Below are 23695 nucleotides of genomic sequence, written 5' to 3'. Positions count from 1 at the left end.
ATTTTGTTTGAAGAATAACTTGTGTATGTTTACCTCCAAAGAAAAAACTGTTAAGTAAAAAATGTATAATTTAGTTTATACATGTATCTTTTTGTCAAATAATACCTTCTCTCATATTGGGAGGGGAGAAAGGCAGTTACCTGAGAATTTTAATGTAGCAAACAAACAAATTAATTATTTTTTTAAAAAGCAAGAACATCCTGTAGATTGGGGAAAAGACTTGCTTGCACAGCTGGGTTTATGGGGAAAATGCTTGCCCAGAGGAGGTTGGGTTCATAGGGGAAAGAGGGGGAAGGAAACTGCTTCTCATGCAGCGCAACCAGGTGGGAAATAATTGGGTGTTGATTATAATATAAATGATTTTTTGAGTGATTGTTTTCAGGATACCACATGTCTGGATCTCTCTTTTGGCAACTTTTCTCCATATCTTTATGCTTTGCAGATGTTGCATTGTGTTTTAAAACCCTAATTTCCAAAATAAACATAATATTCTCTAACATTTTTTAAAAATTGAATAAAGGAAAGTAGTGAACTGCCTTCTACCAGGAGACCTAAAACAGTCTGAAGAAGGCCCAGATTTTTAAGTAGGTGCAGTCACTGAAGCACAGTGTCCTTTAAATAGAAAATATATGACTTCATATGTTTATTGATGTAAAATGTAATTACAGAAAGTACAATGACATCTGTACAGAAAGTACAAAGTCCACGGCCGACTGATTCCTAGTTAGAAGTTATTGCTTTCACTGGGCGTATTTCCTCTTGTCATGTGGGAAAGTAGATTTTCTTGCAACCAATTCCCCACAACACCTTTGGTGCTTCATTCTTGCTACAGTATACCCATAGACCCCTGTCTATCTATTTATCACCTGAATCTTATCAGAGACAAAGTATTAGATTCATTCTTTAATGAAAAGTGTCATGGTTTCCTCTTTAATTAGCTTTTGAAATTGTTACGTAAAAGAGAAGGTGTGTTTATGTAGTGCTTTCTCCTAAACAGTATCATTGCTAGATACCTTACTTTTTTCTACACGTTCTGTCTTAATAGAAATGTACTGGAAATTTTTTCTCAGGATAAACACATTCCTTTGGCAGTGAAAAAGACTTAGCTGATTTTTATTCAGCGTAAAACTAAGTCTCCTCCTAGTGAAGAGATAAAACAAAATATCATTTTGTATTAATCATCATGGTTCAGCCCATCAGTCAACATTATTTATGTTTCGTGTTGTACTAGGTAGTGTAGATATTCACAAAGAAGTGTGGACATGGTTTCTACCATCTAAAAACCACAGTATGAAGAGAGAGATAAGAACACAAAATGACCTAAAAAACACGGTAAAATATTAAAACCACATAAAGTATGGGGTACAATTATAAAAGATGATAGTACAAACTACAGAAATAAATTTAGTAATATTTCTTTGTGATTATTTATTTCTAATTTTAAAAATTTACTTAATTAATTTAGAATATTTTTCCACAGTTACATGATTCATGTTCTTTCCTTCCCCTCCCCCTCCCACCTACCATAGTTGATGTGCAATTCCACTTGGTTTTACATGTGTCATTGATTAAGACCTATTTCCATATTATTAATATTTTCAATAGAGTGATCATTTAGAGTCTACATCCCCAATCATATCCCCATCGAACCATGTGATCAAGGAAACTTTTTCTTCTGTGTTTCTACACCCACAGTTCTTTCTCTGGATGTGGATAGCATTCTTTCTCATAAGTCCCTCAGAATTGTCCTGGAGCCTTGCATTGCTGCTAGTAGAGAAGTCCATTACATTTGATTTTACCAGTGTATCAGTCTCCATATACAATATTCTCCTGGTTCTGCTCCTTTCACTCTGCATCAATTCCCGGAGGTTTTTCCAGTTCACACGGAATTCCTCCAGTTCATTATTCCTTTTGGCACAATAGTATTCCATCACCAACAGATACCACAGTTTGTTCAGCCATTCCCCAGTCGAGGGATACTTCTTCATTTTCCCTGCATACTCACAGAGAACACTCTGCGTGCCGTCTTTGGTACCTATACCATAGGTTCACCATCCCTGATATAGTTAATTGAACCCACTGGGAATTTATGAAATTATCAAGAGAAAGTTGTAAACTAGAGACAAGCTTTCTGTGGGCTGGACAGGTTTCATTTTTTTTTCCTTTTAATCTCTAGCAATTCCACCCAACACAATTCCTAGAGCGTAGTAGGGACTTAATGAAAGAGTCAGCTAAGTGATACAGGGTATAGAGTGCTGGGCCCAGAGGTAGGAAGACTTGAGTAAAAATGTGGCCTCAAACATTAGATTGTGGTCAGGGCACTTAGCCCTGTTTGCCGCAGTTTCCTTCTCTGTAAAATGTACTGGAGAAGGAAATGGCAAACTATTATAGTATCTTTACCAAGAGAAATCCCAAAGAGGTCACAAAGGGTCTGACATGACTGAAAAGACAAAACAACAACAATGAATTGATAGGAATAAATGATGATATTGCTCTAAGCCTTTGTTGCACAAATCAGAATAAAAATAAAGGGAAGATTTGCCCTGTTGCCTGGAATTTCTTAAAGATTTTTCTAACATTCATAATAATTTAAAAAATGAAAAGCTATTATTTTAATCATAGTAAATAGATATAGATTAACAAAAAATTGTCTCCTAGAGAGCTTATTCTAACAAACTGATGAATCTGATTTGTAATTAGGATGTGGAAAGTACCATCCCTTTCCTTGTTATTCTCTTCTGAGTTTCCCATTTTATTACTTAACTCACAATGCATATAGGGGTCGATTCTAAAGCCAGAACTCTTATCCTGTTCTTTTGGAATCTTCTTTGCTTAGTACTAGGAAGACCAGACATAGCAATTGATGCAAAAAAAGACTTTAAATAATTTACTTTGAAGTACACATTTTCATATTATCTCTATTTTCTTTGCCATGTAGATAGAAAAAAATATACTTTATTTGTCATTGATGCTGGTCCTCTGAGATTTTCTTAACTTCTGGTCCTTCTTTAGCAAACTGCTTTTTCATAATTAATAAGAAGTATATTTCTACCTAATTAGAAGTGTAAATTATGGAAAATTTCAAATGAATGGTTTTTAAATCATATTTATGCTTTATTGTTGCATATAAGTACTAGTAAACAATCAAAAAACATTTATTAAGCTCCCACTTATATCAGACTTTGGGCAGAATGTTGAGGGTGAATATAAGTACCAAAATGAAACTATCATTCATTGCAAGGGACATATATTCCATTGGGGAAGATATATATAAAATAACTATAAATGTACATATATATGTGTAAACATATACATATTCTATAGATGAAGACTGATTTTGAAAATGTCTCTAGTAGGTTATAACAATATTAAAGAAATTAAAGAGTCATTGTTATGTATAACCTTCAATTCCAATAGTGAAATTTATTTTTAAAGTAAGCCTTTATGCTATATAAAAATCTTGATTCAAGAGAACATTGTACACTGAAAGTGAAACATTGTGGAACTATCCAATGTATTTGGACTTTACTACTAGTAGCAATACAATAATCCAGGATATTCCTGAGGAATTTATGAGAAAGAATGCTATCGGCATTGAGAGAAAAAACTACAGTAATAGAAACACAAAAGAAAAATTTATAACTTATCATTTGTTTATATGGGAATATAATTTGGGATTTGGGGTTTAAAAGATTGCTATATTATAAAAATGGAAATAGATATCAAGTGATAACATTTGTACAACCCAGTGGAATTGCTTGTTGTCTCCGTGAGGGAGGAGGTAAGAGAGGAGGGAAAGAAAATGAATCATGGAAACATGGAAACATATTTTTTAAACATAATAATAATAAATCTTGATTCAGCTTGCCTTATTTATATGGAAAGCAGAACATTATAAATTCAAATGTACTTGTGAAATTCAAACCCATTTTTATTGACATGTCCACAGATTGTCCAGTCAGGACACAAATTGTTGACTGTCTCATAAGATTGTAATTAGTTATAGTTAAAGATGAAAGATAATTCATAAAGTTGAAAATTGTTCTTCCCCATTTTTCTCCAGGAGAGTGTTTACTATTTAGAGGATGAAGGCAAACTGTTCAGTTCACCAGTTCAATCTCCTTGTTTTATAAATGAGGAAATTTAAGCCTAGAGAGGTCAAATGTCTTGTTCAAAGTCATTACACAGGTTATAAATGGTAGAATTTAAATTTGAACCTAGTTCTCTGACGTCCTAATATTTGAATTGTTATACTGGTAAGATTCTCATATTAAAAAGTTGTTATATTTCAAAAAGAACTATTTTAATCTATTAAAAATTTGTGTATATTATCAATTGAGATTTACTTAGTTTTAAGTGTACCTTATTATTCAGTAATGAACCATTTTCTTTTGAATTTATAGTCGCAGGTCTGGCCAATATACGATGAACCATGAAAGCTCTAAAAACGTTGCAGAAAAGCCACCATTTGATCGGTCAAGTTCCCAGGATTCGTTGGATGACTTATCTTTTGAAGACTATTGGACGGAATTGGAAAATATTAAAAAATCTAGAGAGAACCGACACGAAGAACAAGAGGTTGTTGTTGTAAAAGAGCCTGATGGTAATATAACATGCTTTTAGTCTATTTATATATTAATGTAGCTAATGAGCATGGAACACAAGTGAAAATAGAAAAAATGTCTTGAAATAACTTCCCTAAAAATAGTATTAATAACATTTCAACTTGAAAGTTATTAGGGAAGATGCTGCACACAGATTTAGCAGGTTTATGCAAATGGAATACAAATATATTCTTACTTTGTATCATTTTAAAAAATGCTTTAATGTGACCTTTTCCATTCTTTTAAATTCTTGACAAAAATACTAGAATGACAGTGTATTAGATTTGAAAATGACTACTTCCTTTTTTGTGAAACTATGAATCTCTTTTAAAATATAACTTGTTTAAAATGTTATATTTAATGTAGTAGTATTAGCACTGCAAAATATTCCGTCATTCTTTTCCATATTGTATAATTTTAAAATGTTTTATATACATCTTTATTTTCTTCTCTCTTTTTTTGGTGTCATACTCATTATCCCTAATTCATTCCTACAAAAATTAGTAAATAAATGACTTATCTTACCAAAAAAATACACTTAAGCAAAATAATTTCATTTCCTGATTTCTATCTGGAAATATATGTCTCATTATATATTATATATTTTCTATAGGTGGCAAACAAGCTTCACCATCCATCTTTTGGAGATGCTATAATAATTAGAGTTCTTACATTTTACGAAGTCATTTGTTTTTACAGTATTGTTGTTATTGTAAATCTCATTCTCTTGATTCTGCTCATTTTATTCTACATCAGTTCCTACAAGTCTTCCCTGGTTCCTTTGAATCCATCTCTTTCAATATCTGTTATGATACAATAATATTCCATTATATTCATATATCATGATTTGGTCATCCTTCCCCATGTACTTATTGGACACATTGTGTTTCTCGTTCTTTGTCTCAAAAAAAATGCTGCTATGAATATTTTGTACTTATGGATTTTTTTCTTTTAGCCCTTTTGGATTTATATATACACACACATATACATGCATTCGTGAATATATACACGCACATGTAATAATGACACCACTGTGTTAAAGCATACATAGTCTAATAGTAATTTTTCAGGTGTAATTCCAAATTATTTTCTAAAATAAGTGGACCACATTGCAGCTATTGAAGAACTTCTTTCTATAGCATCATTGACATACACACATATATACATACAAATATAAATGACATTGTGGATACATGCATGTATTTGGATATAGCATGTGCACCAACATGTTATACACACATATATACATAATAGCATTTCTTAAAGCAGATGTATACTCCAATAGTAACTTTTTGAGTATAATTCCAAATTACTTTCTCTGATGGTTAGATCAATTAATAAGCTCTGTACTAATTTCTCTTTTATAATATAATAATGACTTTTTGTCAAAATGTTTAGAAGCAGTTATTCTATTTTTCCACAGCTCTATTTGTAATAAATTCTTTCCTTAAATTGATTTGATATTGGTGTAATTGTATCTTCCACCCATTGGTACAATTCTGGCTTTTATGGCAAAAACAAAACAAATCTACACTCTCTTCTGCCAGTAGTCTTTGAAATGTTTAAAAATAGCTAGCGTAACTTCTTGGAGTTTCATCTTCTCTCTGCTAAATAGTCCTAGTTCTTCCCACTTATTCCCATATCTTAGGGTTTCAATATACCTCATCATCCTCTTATTCTGGATTCTATTTAGTATATCACTTTCATTCGGAAAATGTGGTGTCCAGAACTTTACACAACTCTCTAATGTTATATAGCCAGCGAGCCCTCCTTGATCTGGAAGTGATGGTATTAGCAGAAAGTCAAAGAAACTGATTTTTAGATCACTTTTAATTTATGATGAACATTAAACTGTAAAGTTTCTTGAGGTCAAAGACAGTTTTTTGTCTTTATTTCTTCAGCATTATGCACAGTCCCTGACACATAATACATGCTTAATAAATGCAAATTAACTGACTGACTTCTAGGCCTTATTTTTATATAAAGTGTTTTCTTAGACAGGTCTTGATATCCCTACCATATACTTTCCTAGATGATTTAAAAACCCAAAACACTAAGCATGGTATTTAATTTCTCTTAAATTTAATCTTTTCTGCTTAGGTCCATTGTTCCAGGCTATTGAAATACCTTTGAATTCTGATTCTATTATCCATTGTATTTATTATCCTTTTCAAATTGTTCACTCTCATATCTTTTCACAAGTGGATAAACATGCCTTTTATATTTTCATTTAAACCAAGTCAATGAAAAGAATGTTGAACAAGATAGGACCAATTTTATTTTTCCTTTTTTTATTGACAAGTTTTTAAAAGTGTAACTAAACATATATAAACATAAAAGTAATAATTTTCATCCACAGTTAGAAGGAAATTATTCAGAAACCAAAGATGATGACCAAGAATGATGCTTCTTTGAGGTAGTTTTCTTTCAAGATCAGTTAAAATGTGGGCTGTAGAAGAATCTTCTCCAATTAAAAAAATTAATGATTTTTTTAATTAACATTTATTAATAAAAATTAATGATTTTTTAAATTTTCTTACCTCCATCATTTCCTGATATATTTCCCTCCCACCTTGAATCTTCTCCTGTAATCAACAGTTAAGCAAAAGCCAACAGACAGAATAGCAACTTCCTCTTAACATAATGAAACATTCTGCACACTTCGACCCCAACTTGATAGTCAGTTTCAATGCCATTGCCATTCCTATAAAGACCTTCCATATTCACACAATCATTAATCAGTATTCTTTAAGTATTTTTAATTAAAGTGATGATTTTGCCCCCAACAGAGTGTGTTTCATGCAAACAAAATTTTAAAATTTAGTCAAAGAGCTTGTTGAAATTTTTCTGGACCCTTTCTAATTAAAATTTCTTATTCTTTTTCAATCTCATCTGTTAATTTTAGTCTAATTTTCCTCAGAGTTCCTAAGACTGGAATTAACGTTTTACCTCTAACACATAATGTCTGTGAGAACCTGGACAAGTCATCGAACATATCAGTGCTTGGGAAATTCGCAGTTGCTGATCTGCATTAGTAGATAGGTTTTATTCCTAGGAATTCCCAATAAAATCACAGATCTAACTCGAAAAAAAATTACTGTATGATGTACTTTTGTATAATGAATGCTATCCATACATTTGCTAGTTAAAATTATGAACTTGAAGCCTGTCTAATGGAAATTAGAATAAGATACATGATAATGATAAAGAGTATTTGAGCTAATTTATATTGCATGCATAAACATGAGCTGCTTTATCACTCATTAAGATTAAAAAATATTCTCATAACAAAAACACAACCTTGCAACAACCTTTTCAAAGGTTAGAATGTTTTCCCCCATTTACCATCATTTTTCTGCATTTTCATTTATATGAGTTTTGTCTCCCTTAATGAAACAAGTGATCTTAAAGTAAACACCTTCTTTGTCATATATATTATTGCTTATGATAAAAGAACAAATCAAGAAGCACGAAGGTGTCATAATAAATAAAGAGTTGGCCTTGAATTCAGTATCACTGTTCCAAACAACTCTCTGAGACTGAGATGAAGGGAAGCTTCCAATTTGTAGTGATAAAATGCACCCATTTCCTTCCTTCCTTCCTTCCTTCCTTCCTTCCTTCCTTTTTCTTTAATAACCCTTATCTTTTCTCTTAGTGAATCAGTATGCTAAGTATTGATTTTAGTAAGGGTTAGACCAGTGTTTCCCAAACTTTTTTGGCCTACCGCCCCTTTCCAGAAAAAATATTACTTATCCCCCTGGAAATTAATTTTTTTAAAATTTTAATAGCAATTAATAGGAAAGATAAATGCACCTGTGTCCATTACCACCCCCCTGGATCGCTGCAGCACCCACCAGGGGGTGGTGGTACCCACTTTGGGAATCATTGGGTTAGACAATGGAGTTAAGTGACTTGCCCAATAGCAAACAGCCAAGAAGTGTCTAAGGACATACCACCTATCTCTAGGCCTGGCTTTCTACCCACTGAAACAGATATCTAGCTGCCCCGGATAAAGGGAATTTTCTTACCAGGAGTTCCATATAGAGGTAAAATTACAGTCTACTTAAAAAAAAAAGAACAAACTAGCTCTTCTCTGGTAATGTGGTTACTCAGTTGTTAAAATACATTTCCTTTTCCAAAAAGAGACTTTTAATTTTGTGGTTTCAGTATTTTAATTAAAAATTTTAGTTAAAACATTCCCCTTTCTTTTTCATTGGTGTCTAACTCTTCATGATCCCTTTTGGGTTTTTTGTTTTTTGGCAGATGGTGGAATGGTTTGTCATTTCCTTCCACAACTCATTTTGTAGATGAGGAAACTTGGCAAATGGTGAATTTCATAGTTTTAAAAAAATATCTCTACTATCCATGATTTGCATTATCTCAGCAATAGTAATCTACCATTAAAATAATTTTCCCTGATCTGAAATGTACTTCTCTTTTGTAAGGGAAGGGAAGTCTTAGAGGCAGTATAAAGAAAATTGCCTATTACTATTTAAACCTTGAAGAATTTAAAGTTTTAAACTTTGGAATCATCTAGTGACCAATGCTCTTTAGCTATCCTCTTGGTAACTATTTCTTTTGTGTATAGTAGATATTTTTGAGAATTCATAAAAGTCCATGTGACCGATTTCTGAAATAGTTAAGTTTTCTGGTTCCATTTTTACCATTGACTTTATTCTTAGTGGCATAAAAAAATAGAGATGTTGAGAAATCTAATTATTTCTGAGGTCATTATAATTTTCTTTATCTCGGTTCTATAAGAAACTCACATAAACATTGAGATTTTGCTTGTTTCTTTATATCTTTGTTGGTTAAACTCATACGCTATTTTTTTAAGAGATGGAGTGTCATAAAATGAGATGGAAGAATTTTGTTAGTGTGTGTTTTCCTTTATAATGGAAATTATCTCAGTCTTCCTTGATTTAAGCAGTATTTTCCCTCTTCACTTAGAGGGAGAATTAGAAGAAGAATGGCTGAAAGATGCGGGTTTGTCAAATCTCTTTGGAGATTGTGCTGGAGACTCTCAAGAAAGTATGGTATTCTTATCAACACTGACTCGGACTCAGACAGCAGCAGTACAGAAACGGTTTGAGACAGTCTCCCAGACAATGAGGAAAAAAAACAAGCAGTACCAAATCCCTGACGTCAGAGATATCTTTGCTCAACAGAGAGAATCAACAGAAAAAGTAAGTGTTCTTTTCTACTGTTGATTAGGTAATATTAGTGAAGAAAAGAAATAACTGGTGAGCCTGGAAATATACATAAAGAAGGATGAATCTGTTATTTTTCTTCTTTTAACAGAGATCTGATCTCTGATTTTATTAGATATTTTTGATAGTTAGATGGAGGTAGAATGAGAATTAAAGCTTCATCTCCCCCAAGCATATCAAGCTCTCCTCTTTAACACTTTAAGAATTAGTCATTCTGTATCTTTAATTTGTATTGCTTCCAACACTGATCAAACTGTGTGTACTTGGTCTAACCCTCCTCCCACCATCTTTGTTTTCTGCATCTTCATATAGCACATCTGCAATTGTGATGTTATGGTTCCAAATGTGGTAGTTCCTCTCTTGTTGGCGGGGAAAGAGTTTGTAATAAAAATCTTTACTTACCATTTTTTTTGGTCTGTTTGTTGTTCTCTATCCAGTTTCATTTTTAATGCCCTCAGCATGACTTTTCTTAGTTGAGTCTCTTGCCAAACTTGCTATAAACTTGTTTTTCCCTGTGGTGCTTCTCACTGTTTTATGAGCCAATATTGCTCATAATCTTCCACTACCCTCCTCCATGAGATTTTGCAAACAAGTTTATATTTTGAACTGGCATTGCCCTTAGCTGCCAACTCTTTCCCGTTGGCAAGGAGATCTTATAGGATCTCTTTAAGAAGAAGGGTGAAAAAATAGACTGAGTGAAATCTAAATAATCACAATCCTTCATAAGTCTCAGTAAACATGTCACCCCTCAAAGTAGGTAACAATTTTTTAAAAGCAGAATTCTAGTAAAGTCTTGAACCAGATGGTCTGGAATGGATGGAGCCACCAGGCCAGGAAAGAAAAAAAAAAGCAAGTCAATTAAAATTGTGTTCGTTTGTTCAAAGTTCACACTGGATTATATAATAAATATTTAACAAAATTATTATTAATTGAAACTTTAGTACTCCCTACAAACCTGTGTTGCATTTGTGATAATCTGTTTTGTACATTTAGCAATTTCAGCAGACTTCAGCCAGCTGTGTTTATATGTACATGAACTACAGGAGTTGGGTGTATGGATGCCTCAATCTTAAACGTTTTCACATGAAGTCTTGCTGACACTAGAAAATTCAGTACAGAAATGAATGCCATCTGCCCTGTCATCCTCGATTGCTAAAGAAAACAATTCAAACCCAGTTCATGAAAATATGTCTTTAGATGTTGAAGTAGAAATATTGACTGTATTTTCTCAGCCACAGAAGGATATCCTTCCACTGGCTTATCTGGGAAAGTGGGGGTCACAATATTGTTATTCTTTTTTTCTGAGCAAGAATGGAACGGATCCATTCATGTGTACTTTAGTACCATCATCTGAAATTCCATACCCACATGTAGTTTTTCCAAGCTATTTTTGACCAGTAAAGTAATGATGGATACAATATGAGGACATATCTGTACTGGTGCTTATTTGATCTCTTCTCTGAGTGGTCAGAAAAACACACCTGTTGTCTACTAGTTTAGAGAGTACAGTTCTCATTACTTCACAGGTGGTGGAATATAAATTGGAAACATAGCTGGGGTATTAAACTCCTTCCATTTCTGTGTTCAGGAAACACAAATTGATTTACATATGATTTGATTAAGGTTAATTCAGTGTTGTTCAGTTGTTTTATAGTTTTAGTCTTGACCAACTCTAAATGGCAGCATTTGGTTTTTGTTTGTTTGTTTGTTTTTTTGGCAAAAATACTGGAGTGGTTTGCCGTTTCCATTTCTAATTCATTTTAAAAATGCAAAAATTGAGGCAAACAGAGTTAAATGACTTGCTCAGGGTCACATAACTAGGAAATGTCTGAGGTTGGAATTGAAAACAAGTTTTCCTGACTCCAGGTCCACTACCCTATCCACTAGACCATCTTGCTGTTCCATTAATTCAGTAGAAAACCCCAAATGCTATTAAAATTACACAGTGCATATACAATGAAAAAAATTTCAAACTGGCCACTTCTGTCTGGGGGGACAGGATCAACCACATTTGTACCCTCTTCATATAAACTCTAGGGAGACTCTAGCTCCAACTTATATACAGACCAGAGAACTTGAATTCTTAAAGTATTTATTGCCAATGCTAGTATTCTTCAGTGAGGCTAAAATTCGTTGAATTACAAATGGCCATGAAGAAGCAAAATTGTCAATAAGCTAAAGATTCATTGAAAGACATGGAATAAAAAATTGGCTAAAGCAGAGGTGGCAAACACAGAAAAACAGTAGACCCAACTACAGTCTGAACCAGATTAAAATATAATTGGGAACTATTTAATGAAATGAATAAAAATACAAGAAAAGATTGATCATGTTAATATGTGGTTTTCTGTGTCAATATGTGCCAAAGGAATTCTTATGTAGCATAAGTAGGTGAAGTAGATTGTCCCTCTATATCCCACACTTTTCTGTTTGAATTTGAAATGACTGGGCTAAAACATTACCTTTATGACAACTTCTCTGGGCCTCAGATTTTCTCATCTGTAAAATGAGGAGTTTGGACTAAAGACTCTTCCAACTCTAAATCAATGAATTTGTGATTAGAAAAGAGATTGCTGGTCCTTTCTATAGCAAGAGATAAAAGGTGAACAACCTGCACTGGTTATCCATAATTATTTAAAATATGAAAAGTATCTCCAGTAATTGAGTACATTTATAGAAGATTTAGGCAAGGGTGTAGTTGAGAAGTGTATAGAAGTGGGGAAGCTAGATGGCTCAATGGGTAGAAAGTCAGGTCTAGAGATGGGAGGTACTGGGTTCAAACCTGGCTTCAGATACATCCTACTTGTGTGAACCTGGGCAAGTCACTTATGCCCCATTGCCTAGCTCTTACTGCTCTTCTGCTTTGGAGCCAATACACTGTATTGATTCTAAGACATGAGGTAAACGTTTAAAAACAAATTTAAAAAGAAGTGTGTAGGAATACCCATACTAATAAGATGCTGCCTCTAAAGGTGCATGTACGTGTGAGTGTGTGTGTGTGTGCGTGCACATGTGTGCATGCATGCATGTAGGCATGCACATATATATCTGGAGTCAGGAAATCTCATCTTCCTGAGATCAAATCAGGCCTCAAACACTTATTAGCTGTGTTACTCTAGGAAAGCCATTTAAGCCTGTTTGCCTCAGTTTCCTTATCTGTAAAATGAGCTGAAGAAGAAAATGCAAACCATTATAGTATCTTTGCCAAAAAAAACCCCAAATGGAGTCAGAAAGTAGTCTATGACTAAAATGACTGAACTACTACAACAAATATTATGAAAATAAATATTATGAGTCAGACATCACTCAACAACTATCTGTCGGTCTGTCTGTCTGTCTGTCTGTCTGTCATCTATGCTTTCCTTTATTTGGATTTTGAATTTCTAGATGATTGTGGAGTTAGTTGTGACTTATTTCTAATTCTTCTTCCAAACATCCAATAATACAATGTTTTCCACTTGGTTGACACCAAGGGATTATTTATTGGTTAGCTGATTTATTGTAAGCTTAATATCTATTTGTTCAGTTTGGTCCAATTCCAGTAAGCATGCCATTGTCAAAGATTAATAGAATTACAGTATTTGTAGTGATTTTTTTTCTGTTTGTAATTCAAGCTGACTAAATGGCTTGTTTTTCTATCTTTAGGTTCCATATGGCAGTGAGTTGGATTCGGACAGGACAAATGAAAACAAATATAAAGAAAAACATGGTGGGTAGTGCCATTTCTCTAGTACTTTTTCCATTATTAAATGAATAAAAATTACTTATAAAATTCATAAAAAACTCACTTTTTACTGAGAATTCATATAAAAGCATCAAAGTATCATACCATAGAGAATGATCTCAATAGGACTTTGGTATTTGAGGCATTCAAATATACAACTGGATGGCCCAGAGTCAGAAAAAACCCAAGTTCAAATCTAGCCTTAGTCACATAACTAGCTGTGTAACCTTGGGCAAGTCACTTAACATTTGCTTTGTAAAATGGAAATAATAATAGCATGTATCTGCTTGTGAGTATGGTAGGATTTAAATTAATGTCCAATACTTCAAGTATTATATTATATAAAGTTTATTATCTAACAAAATAACCAAATGACTAAGTTTTTCTACCTGCTCAAAAAGCCCACTCCACCAAAACCGCAATGGGAAGAGAAAAGAACGAGAGATGGAACTCCACAGAATCTATATCCTGTCTCCGTCAGCATGTAACAACAGGAAGAGAGTGGGGTGCTGAGAATTGTAAATTTTTTTAGGGTAACAGATTCTAATTACACAATCTCCAGCCCCCCCCCGGTATATATAATATTGCAATAATTTGGGGATAAAAGGGAAAGAAAACAAAACCAATGATTTCTAGGCACATTGACAAAAAGCTAATTAGGGGGTAGTCCCCTTTGGCAGAAAACTGTGCATTCAAAACAAATGCATTCAACTCCTCACAATTTAATTTCACTAGATCCCAAAGTTCATTCTGGATCTTTTGGTGCAGTGTGAGGTTTCTCTAGGCATCTCCATAGCACCTTCTCCAAGCAGTTCACTTCCTGGATTCTGGGAGGTAGCAAGTTTCTTATCCTAAAATTACTCTCAAAGAAGAAAAACTTTTATAATACTAGAATTTTATGATAATTATACACTCTCCCCCGAGGAGGATATTGACAAACCTTGCTCAACTCAGGATACATTAATTTTCACTAAGTAAACAACTTTTTTAAAAACAGTAATAGAGCAGCTAATTCAAGAAAACCTTTTGGGTCTAAAACATCACCAAGAATCTAGATCATTTTGGTGGAGGGATAGAATAAGCTGAAGAGTTACAAATAGAAAAAATCTTCCAGAAGTGTCTAGGCTACCTGTGTAATGCTCCCTTCTCGAGAACCTTCCAGATGTTCCACGCCCCCTAGGAAAACCTTCCTACCTCCCAGATGAGACTGTAACAGCCGTATATGGAATGTTTTTATATGTCTCATCCATTACATTTTTATAAATGTGGAGGTGGGGATTATAATAGTGCTATAACACTTCACTTCAGCTACTGAATGGACCCTTACCTCTTGTTACAAACAACTCAGTGGTACTTTTACAATGGTATTTTCTCTAGTCCAGCCATATGGGGAGGTACAAATAAAGACAATGTAACAGCACATATAGCTAATTGTCAAAACACAGTTACTTAAAGTGACATAGTGTAACAGAACTTAGAAAACAAATAAAATCTTAAAACAAGGAATCAAAAAATATATTTGTCAGGATACAGACACTGAATTAAAAAATCCTTTTTCTAATTCCAATAGACTTCTTTCAGTATTCAGAGAAGAACAACCTAAAAACAGTTAGCAATCAATAAAGCAATGGAGGGGGCGGCTGGGTAGCTCAGTGGATTGAGAACCAGGCCTAGAAACTGGAGGTCCTAGGTTCAAATCTGACCTCAGACACTTCCCAGCTGTGCGACCCTGGGCAAGTCACTTGACCCCCATTGCCTAAAAAAATAAATAAAATAAATAAATAAAATTGAACCCAGGACTTCATGACTCTAGTCCTGGCTCCACCCTTTGAGGGCAGCTGGGTAGCTGAGTGGATTGAGAGTCAGGCCTAGAGACGGGAGGTCCTAGGTTCAAGTCTGGCCTCATATTCTTCCAAGCTGTGTCATCCTGGGCAAGTTGCTTGACCCCCATTGCCCACCCTTACCACTCTTCTGCCTAGGAGCCAATACACAGAAGTTAAGGGTTTAAAAAAAATAAATAAAGCAATGGAGTCTGAAAAGGCTTAAAAATTCACCTCCAGACCATCATTCATCTAGATTCCTTTGGTCATACTTCTGGATCTCCCATAGTGAGGGAGAATTTCGCAGTGAACATAGTGTGGAAGAATCCCATATTGGATGTGTTGTGGCGACTGGGCAGGCCAGAATGGCAAGGGGGTGTAGGGAAATGAATTTTTCCCCTGAATCTCAGGATTATTCAAGCTAATCTCAAGGATCAGTACACCCAGGAACAGTAGTAAGAGGAGATACCCAAAACTTTGAGTTGTGTGAGCTCTGTAATGCTCTTCTGGAATGGGAGCTGTTTTAGATAGACATGAAAGTAGGCCATGCTTGTAATTCTACTTCCCATCTGTAGTTTGGAAGAATAATCTTCCTTCCCCTCCCCCCCAGGGGTAAAAATGCCAGGGTGCAGCTTGTTTCCCCTGCCACGTGAAAAGGGAGTTAAGAGGGTAGAAGCATCTCCTCAGGTAAAACCCTTTAGGAGGCTAATTATTGCCTAAGAGAAACACACCTGGGCTTCCAAGGCAAGCAGTGAGCAAGCACCCAGGTGTTAACAATGTAAGGGAAAGAATGATATATACTTTCCCAGCTCCCTAGAGAGTGGCTCCAAGGACTCCCAGCTTGTGTTCTAAAAAATGCAGCAAGAAGCAGCAGCAGGTGGCAGCAGTAGCTCAGCTGGGACCATCTAGGCAGTTAGGTAGAGAGGTAGGATCAGCAGCAGCAGGCAGAAACACCAGGAAAACTTCAAAGAGAGGCCATAGCAAGAGAAACATGGTTTCTTTTCAAACCAATCTACTCAGAGAGAATTAATGGTTCTAAACCCCACTTCTGTGGTTGCCATAAATATAGGGTTTAAATTAATGCCCAGTGCTTTAAGTATTATATTTTATAAAGTTTATTATCCAACAAAATAGAACCTCCTGACTAAGTTTTTATATCTGCTCAAAAAGTCCACTCCACCAAACCACAACAGGAAGAGAAGAGAGCAAGAGACAGAACTCCACTGAATTTATATCTTGTTTTTGTCAGCATGTAAGGACAGAAAGAGTATAGAATCCTGGGAATCATAATTTTTTTTAGGGTAACAGATTCTAATTACAAACTCCCACCTTTCCTTAAGTGAGAGGAGGTCCACAACTCACGTGCTAAACTGGGTGATAACTCAGAAATGACTGCCCCCTGGGCAGTCCTAAGAAAATCCAAAAACTATAATTGATCCATGTAAATTGGAAGGAAGGCACAGGAAGTAATGCAAAGAAGGGTCTTTAAAAGTAGTTGCAACTTCCTGTGGCCAGATCTTTCTCCTTTGAACTTGGTCTTGGAGGAACTCTGGCTTAGGACCTCAACTGCTCTTGAATCTTCTCTTTGGACTACCACGTGGGTGAATGAAAAAGAGCTGACTCCTTTCCTGGCTCCTGAAAGGACTAGCTTCCATAGAGGCCCCTGTCTTGGAGGATGCCTCAGGGCTGGAACCCTTGCTTTATTCATCACTAGCCCCTCTGACCCATGGTCGTTCAGTGGAGAGTTAACAAACCCTACCTGGTTTGAACCAGGCTGGAGTAATTATCTAATGTGGTAGGATAGATACCTTCTCTCCCCTCTTTCTCATTTCTCTACTTTCACTCTTTCCCTCTATTTTATAAATAAATACTGCTAAAATGTCATTTAACTTGAGATATATTAATTTTGGCAACCACATTTCTCTTATATTTAGTCCAACCTTAATTTTTAACCCTTATATTCTGGCAATTATATAGTACTTACTATAATATGTAATACATTGTAAGTACCATATAAAGATTAACTATTATTATTAAGATAGAGTTCCAGTCCTAGGGATGAGATGTCCTAGGTTCAAATGTGGCCTCAGATATTTCCTTGCTGTGTGATCTTGGACAAGTCACTCAACCCTAATTGCCTATCCCTCACAACCCCTGAAACCATTATTTGATTGATTCTAAGACAGTAGATAAGGATTAAAATTTTTTTAAATATAAAATATGAGTTAATAACAAGACAAGCTCTTCAGTGTTAACAACATTATGGTCAATAGAGAAGCAAAAATTTTTTTGCTTCCAAGTTGTAATGTATTGAATCTCTCATATTATACTGAAAAGTTTTCATTCAAGCTTTTAATTAGCTGTCATTGATCATATAGCCTAGTTCCAGTTATCCTGATGTCTGTCAACAGGCATGTCAGATACTCATTCTCTTTTCTTATTCTCAGGGTCTGAGTTTGTCCACATATGGAATCAAGTTATAGAAAATCTAGAAAGATGCAGAAACAAAACAGTCATAGGAGTTCAGGTAGAGTTAAGGTGGGAATTCCTTACCCTCTAATCCAGCTTAATCCCCCACTTAATAGGTCTTTGGTCAGTAGTTTATTTAATTTATTTTAACTCTTACTTTTTGTCTTAGTAAAAACTCTAAGACAGAAGGGTAAAGGCTGTGTAAATGGGATTAAGTGCCTTGCTGAGGGTCATATGAGGAGGAAGTAGCTGAGGTCAGATTTGAACCAGGTCCTCCCAACTCTAGGCTTGGCACACTATCTAGTGAGCTACCTACTGCTTTTGGTCATCAGTTTTTTAAAAATGGCATTGTAAAGGATTCTGAGTCTCTGGCCTCATCATTGGGTGACATTTCCATATAAATGACATTTCCAGAATGGGATGGATTTTGACAGACTCAGAGAATCATTAGACTTTCAGAGATTCACATTAGAGAAAAAGAAGAGGTGTTCCCTGTTGAGGGGCATCATAGCAACTGGTGGAAACATGGAAGGGGGAATTAGCTAAGGGGTACAATGGATGGAGTACTGGGCTTGGAGTTAGGAAGAACCTGAGTCTGAATCCTGCCTCAGACACTAATTTGCTGTGAGACCCTTCTCAAGAAACTTCATCTTCCTCAGCCTCATTTCTTACTCTGTAAAAAAGGGAATAATAAGTAATAGCTTCTACTTCATAGGGTTATTATGAATCTCAAATGACTTAACATATATAAAATGCTTCCAAAGTATTATATAATGCTAGCAGGTTGTTTGTTTTTTATAGGAAGGGAAATCAGATTCCCTCACAGGGAAAGGGAACATCAGTGGTAGGATTGGTATTGCAGCTAGAGTAGGAAAAGTGATGAGGGAAATGGCAGCAAAGAGTCAGACGAGGGTATCAACAAGCCTAGACTGGTTTGATCCTTCAGTAAGGTATTTCCTAGTCTTTCTTCAAGGATGTTGGATTAAAATTATGGAAGCTTAGAGCTGGAAAGAAGTTTTAAACTTCATTTTTTCAACTCCCCCGTCAATATTAGTGTAAGATGGCAAATCAGTCATTGGACCTTTCATCCACTTTCATTCCCAGCAGTGCTATTAGCTTGGGCAGATCACTCACTGAACGATGCTGGCTCTCACTTTCTTCCTTTCTAAAACAGAGACACTAGATTAGATCATCTCAAATTCATCATGATGCAATGGAAAGAGTGATGGTTTGAATGCTTAAAGGTCTTGGATTCATATCCCACCTGGACTACTACTTTTTACTTGTGTGAACATAGACAATCCACTTCTTGAGGCTTTAATTTTCTCTTGAAAATGGCTGTCCTTATGGATGGTTCCGTAATCTTTTTAGTTCTAAAAGGCAGTGAAGTAGTAGTGTTAGACTCAGAAGTCAGGAAGACCTGAGTTGGAAGTCTGCCTGAAACATTTGTGTCTGACCCTGGATAGATCACTTCATTTTTCGGTGTTTCTGTTCCCTCATGTATAAAATGAGGATAAGATGGGTTTGTTGTGAGGATAAGGGAAGGAGAAGGGAAAAAGCATTTATTCAGAGCCTACTATGTGCCAGGCAGGATACTAAGTGCTTTTAGAAATATTACCTATTTAAATGAAGGATAAAAAAAAGCCAGAAAAAAATTAACTATTTGATCCCCACAATAACTCTGTGAGGAAAGTGCTATTATTATCCTTATTTTATTGTTGAGAAAAACTGAGGCAGAGAGAGGTTTTTAAGTGACTTTCCCAGTATCAGAGGGCTCAGCAGTGTCTGAGATCAAATTTGAACTTCCTCACTCTGGATTCAACACTCTACTGTAATAAAAGCTAATATTTCTATTGCTCTTCTTATGTGCCAGGTATTATGTGAAGTGATTTTGCTTTTATTACTTTATTTAATTCTGACAACCCTGTGAGGTAGGTACTATGTTTATCTTCATGTTACAGAAGAGGAAACTGAGGCAAACAGAGGTTAAGTGACTTGTACAAGGTCTCCCAGAAAGTATGTACCTGAGTCTGAATTTGAAATCAGGTCTTCCTGACTCAATCCACTCAGTCCCTAGCTGCTTCTTCAAATGAGATAATATATTTAAAGTGCTTTGTGAACCTTAGAAGTATTATATAAATGCTAGCTGTTATTATTAGTAATAATAATAATTAAGTTGTATGGTTTTACATCCTGTCACTTGCCTCCTGGGAAACCATTTTCCTTTATGCCTTCCCTCCTTTAGTCATAGGAGCTAGCCTTTTTACTCTTCTCCAGTCTTAATTATTATGGGAAACACTACATGTGTAAAAATGTCTTATGTCTTTATCTTTAATATACAAGGCAGTTTGATAGCACAGTTGATAGAGATTTGGACTTGGAATCAAGGAAACCTGAGTTCAAGCCCTACCATACACATTTCTTATCTATGATAGCTTAGATAAGATACTTAACTTTTGTTTGCCTTATTTTCCTCATCTGTAAAGTAGGGATGATAATAGCACCTACTTCCAAGGTTGTCTTGAGGCTCAAATGAAATAATGTTTGAAAAGCATTTTGTAAACCTTAAAGCACTCTATAAATGCTAGCTCTTATTTATTTAATAAATATTTAACGTTGTTTTATTTGTAATCCATGGGTATAGAATTCCATATAGTTATAAAATTATTAGTTGTTCCCAGTTATAGCTTCTCTTATCTTTTTTTTTCCCTACCAGAACTTCTTTCCCAGCAAACATTTTGCTGGTTGGAAAAATAACTTTGGACCACCAGAATGCTAGCTTAGTACTAGGGACAAACAATTTATGCTAGTATGAATATATGCTTTGGTCTTTGAGGATTTTATGGCTGGCAATCACCCAGTCACTAGAGAGAGCTTGACCATGGGGTCTTTCCCCTCTTTTCTGGAATCCAGGCTGCAGTCTATAGAAGTGGGAAGTTGTAAAAGGCCAATTCATCATGTTAGCTCTTGCCAGCAGTGGTGCTTGTACCAACCAGGCAAGGGGAATGTGACCTACTTGTTTCCTGATTTACATCTGCTTTGGCCAGCATACTGTGAAGTGGGCACAGATCCTCAAATTAGCATAACAAGAGAATCAATTAAACTCAAGTAAAGCCATGCTAGTCTCCCAGTGTTTACAACTGCACCTGTGTTCAGTACTGTGTATTGCTCTTTTTCAGCCAGTGAAAAAAACCAGTGTTAGGCAAACAGCGGAAAAATCTGAAGGGAATGATGGGAGGCCCTTGTTTGGGGCTCATTCAAAAATGTGACTATCTTAACAGGCTCCCTAAGGATGGAGGTGCTGTGATTCATTCAGAATGCCTTTCTAATTGCTTGATTTTTATACGTGTTGATTTAAATTATTCTGTTCTCTAATTTAGACAACTATAAGACTATTTTAGTGTTAAATGTTGGATTTTCACATTTGAAAGTGGGCCTTAATTATCTGTAAAATATTTTCCCATTATTGTGTACACAGCCACTCTCTATGTTAATGGCGTAATATTCTTATTGAATAAATATGATGCAAAATATAATGGAAAATCCATCATTCTTTTAAAAATACTGTTATTTATTATCTCTGTTACTCTGGAAAAGAGAAAAACAATTTTATTAAAAATTCCCTGTGGATTTGGATTTTTCCATTTGAATGTGATGTGAATATGAATGATAAAATCTTTAAGGAGTTTTACAAGATATCTATGGCATGGTATCTCTGACACCATTCAAGAAATGGGAAACTGAGGGAGAGAAATGATAAGATTCACACCTTAAGAATTTAATATAAGAGCCTAATGGTTTCTCTTTGTACCATGTGGTAATTCCTATATGACAATAAACAATGATCCAATTGTTATTCTGTGATGGATATGATTCATCACCTGGTTGCCTGCTGGGTAGTGACTTATATACTATACTTGGATTTTAATTTGAAAGGGTTTCCTTTCTGTATCACAACCTGACAACTAGATATACTGCTAGTCATTCTAACCTGTATGCTTCTGCTCATTATTCTTTCTCAATGTGGGAGAGGAAATTTTTGTTTCATGCATGTTTTATATCTTTATTCTTGTCCCATTTCTTCTACTTGCTCATATTCTTTCTAGCAAGATTTAATTGCTTTGGAGAAACCAATTAGTGTCTTCACTGGGACATTTTTTTGGTGAAGGAATATTTAGGGAGAAAGAGTGTTTTCTTCAAAAATTCTCAGCTGCATATAAGGTAGTACAAAATAGTTGCTAATTTTAAAAAGTGACCAATCAGTTTTCTTCTTTATAGCTGTTTCCTAGGTAACAAGCACACAGTCACAGAAAAGTATGAACCAGAATAAACCAGTGGCAAAATAGAATGAAAAAAACCCTATCCTTGACCCTTTGGTGACCACCTCAAAACAAAACAAAAATTAACAGTTAATAGGAAGCCATTATTGAAAGATGTATTCATAATTTGGGTTTGGTTCTTAAGAAGAAATAGCAGCATTGTTTAGTAATTATTGGTGACATGTTTGTGTTTCCCATTATTTAGATGTAGATAGAATTATTGCTGTTATCATTAGTATTAGCAGTAGTAATAAAGCCTTAAATTTGTGCTTCTTCGAGAGTAAAGGGGCACAAGGTGGACTTAATTTGTTTTGATATTCAACATAAGTGGGTTTTGGGGGAAAATAAAGTATGTACAATGGCATAAGGCTACATTTGTATTTCTTATTTCTCTTTAGATTTAAAAATAACACACACACATAAAATTCCTGGTATTCTGATTTCTTCCAAATTATCTTCATTTTAATTTTCATCCAAGTTTCTGTCTTTGTTTAGTGTCTCCAGGGGTCTTTCAAAATTCATCAAACTCTTGTATGACTATGAGGGTGTGAATGGTGTGTATGCTTTTATTGGGCTACTCAGAGCCTTTAAACTGAACAGAATGAATAAGATGAAAAAAACCAAAACAAAACACAATGCAACGCTTCTCACCCAGGCTCTTTCAGTATGTGCTACAATCAAAGATGAAAAGTTTCCTGGAGAGTTTTACTTAGAAGACTCATCATCCAAAGTTGAAGCTGCTTGTATCAGAAGAGAAGTTTAGAATATTAATAAAGTATCTTGTGACTGGAGAAAAAAATTAATCCTTGGAAATGATGATGGAGTTCAGAACATCTCTGACTAATATCTGTGGCCCTAGGATCCTCTGGGTACTTTTGTATTCTCCTACCAGTTTCTTTTGGTACCAGCTGGCTCCAGCCCTGAGCCTCATAGCTATTAGTTTTTTGGCACTTCTGGTTTTGAAATTCTCAGAATACTAAGTAGGTGAAATTCCAGTAAAGGGCAGGTAGAGTGGGGAGGGAGTTTATTCCAGGAAACTTTTTAGCACCAAACAGGTAGAGAAATATGTTGTTGGTGCTATTAAAATATCCCAGCCAGACATATGACTCCTTTGCCAACCAAATGCATATTTAATATACAGTACTATCTCACTAACTTATTTTTTAATTTAGTAAAGTCGATGGCTACTAAGTGTTTTTGAATATAATTTATTCCAAGTATATGAATTTAATATAAATTGTATCTACTTATTCTGTTTGTGAATGTATGGTTATTTATAGAGAAGGTAAAGATGAATGCATATTTAGTCAATAATTCTTTGTGTGTGCTTCCTTGGAAAGTCTCTTTGTTATGTACCATTTCCCCATTTGTTTTTTGATTTTCCATATGTCATCTTATTTTATATGTATAAATAGCATCCAATAATGTCCTCCTTCAATCTTTCATCATGGTATAAATATTACCCTGGGTTTTTTAAAAGTTACATTTTTAGTGTTTCTTGTCACTTCTTGGAGAGAGGTCTTAAATGGGATCCTTGTAATATTTGGTA

General features: G+C 34.9%; 1 protein-coding gene across 1 annotated transcript in view; it reads left to right on the top strand.

Moving 5' to 3' along the window:
* ARHGAP18 (Rho GTPase activating protein 18) overlaps positions 1 to 23695 on the top strand; it is a 177318-nt gene that overhangs the window by 93571 nt on the left and 60052 nt on the right. The window contains exons 2-4 of the mRNA XM_044676965.1: positions 4404 to 4603; positions 9555 to 9790; positions 13460 to 13523. Coding sequence (XP_044532900.1) covers positions 4404 to 4603; positions 9555 to 9790; positions 13460 to 13523 — 500 coding nt within the window. The remainder of the gene's footprint in view (positions 1 to 4403; positions 4604 to 9554; positions 9791 to 13459; positions 13524 to 23695) is intronic.

Source organism: Gracilinanus agilis, chromosome 4 (assembly GCF_016433145.1).
Source record: "Gracilinanus agilis isolate LMUSP501 chromosome 4, AgileGrace, whole genome shotgun sequence".
Classification (NCBI taxonomy): domain Eukaryota; kingdom Metazoa; phylum Chordata; class Mammalia; order Didelphimorphia; family Didelphidae; genus Gracilinanus; species Gracilinanus agilis.
Note: the sequence above shows the minus strand (reverse complement) of the source record. Positions and strands in the feature narration are given on the sequence as shown.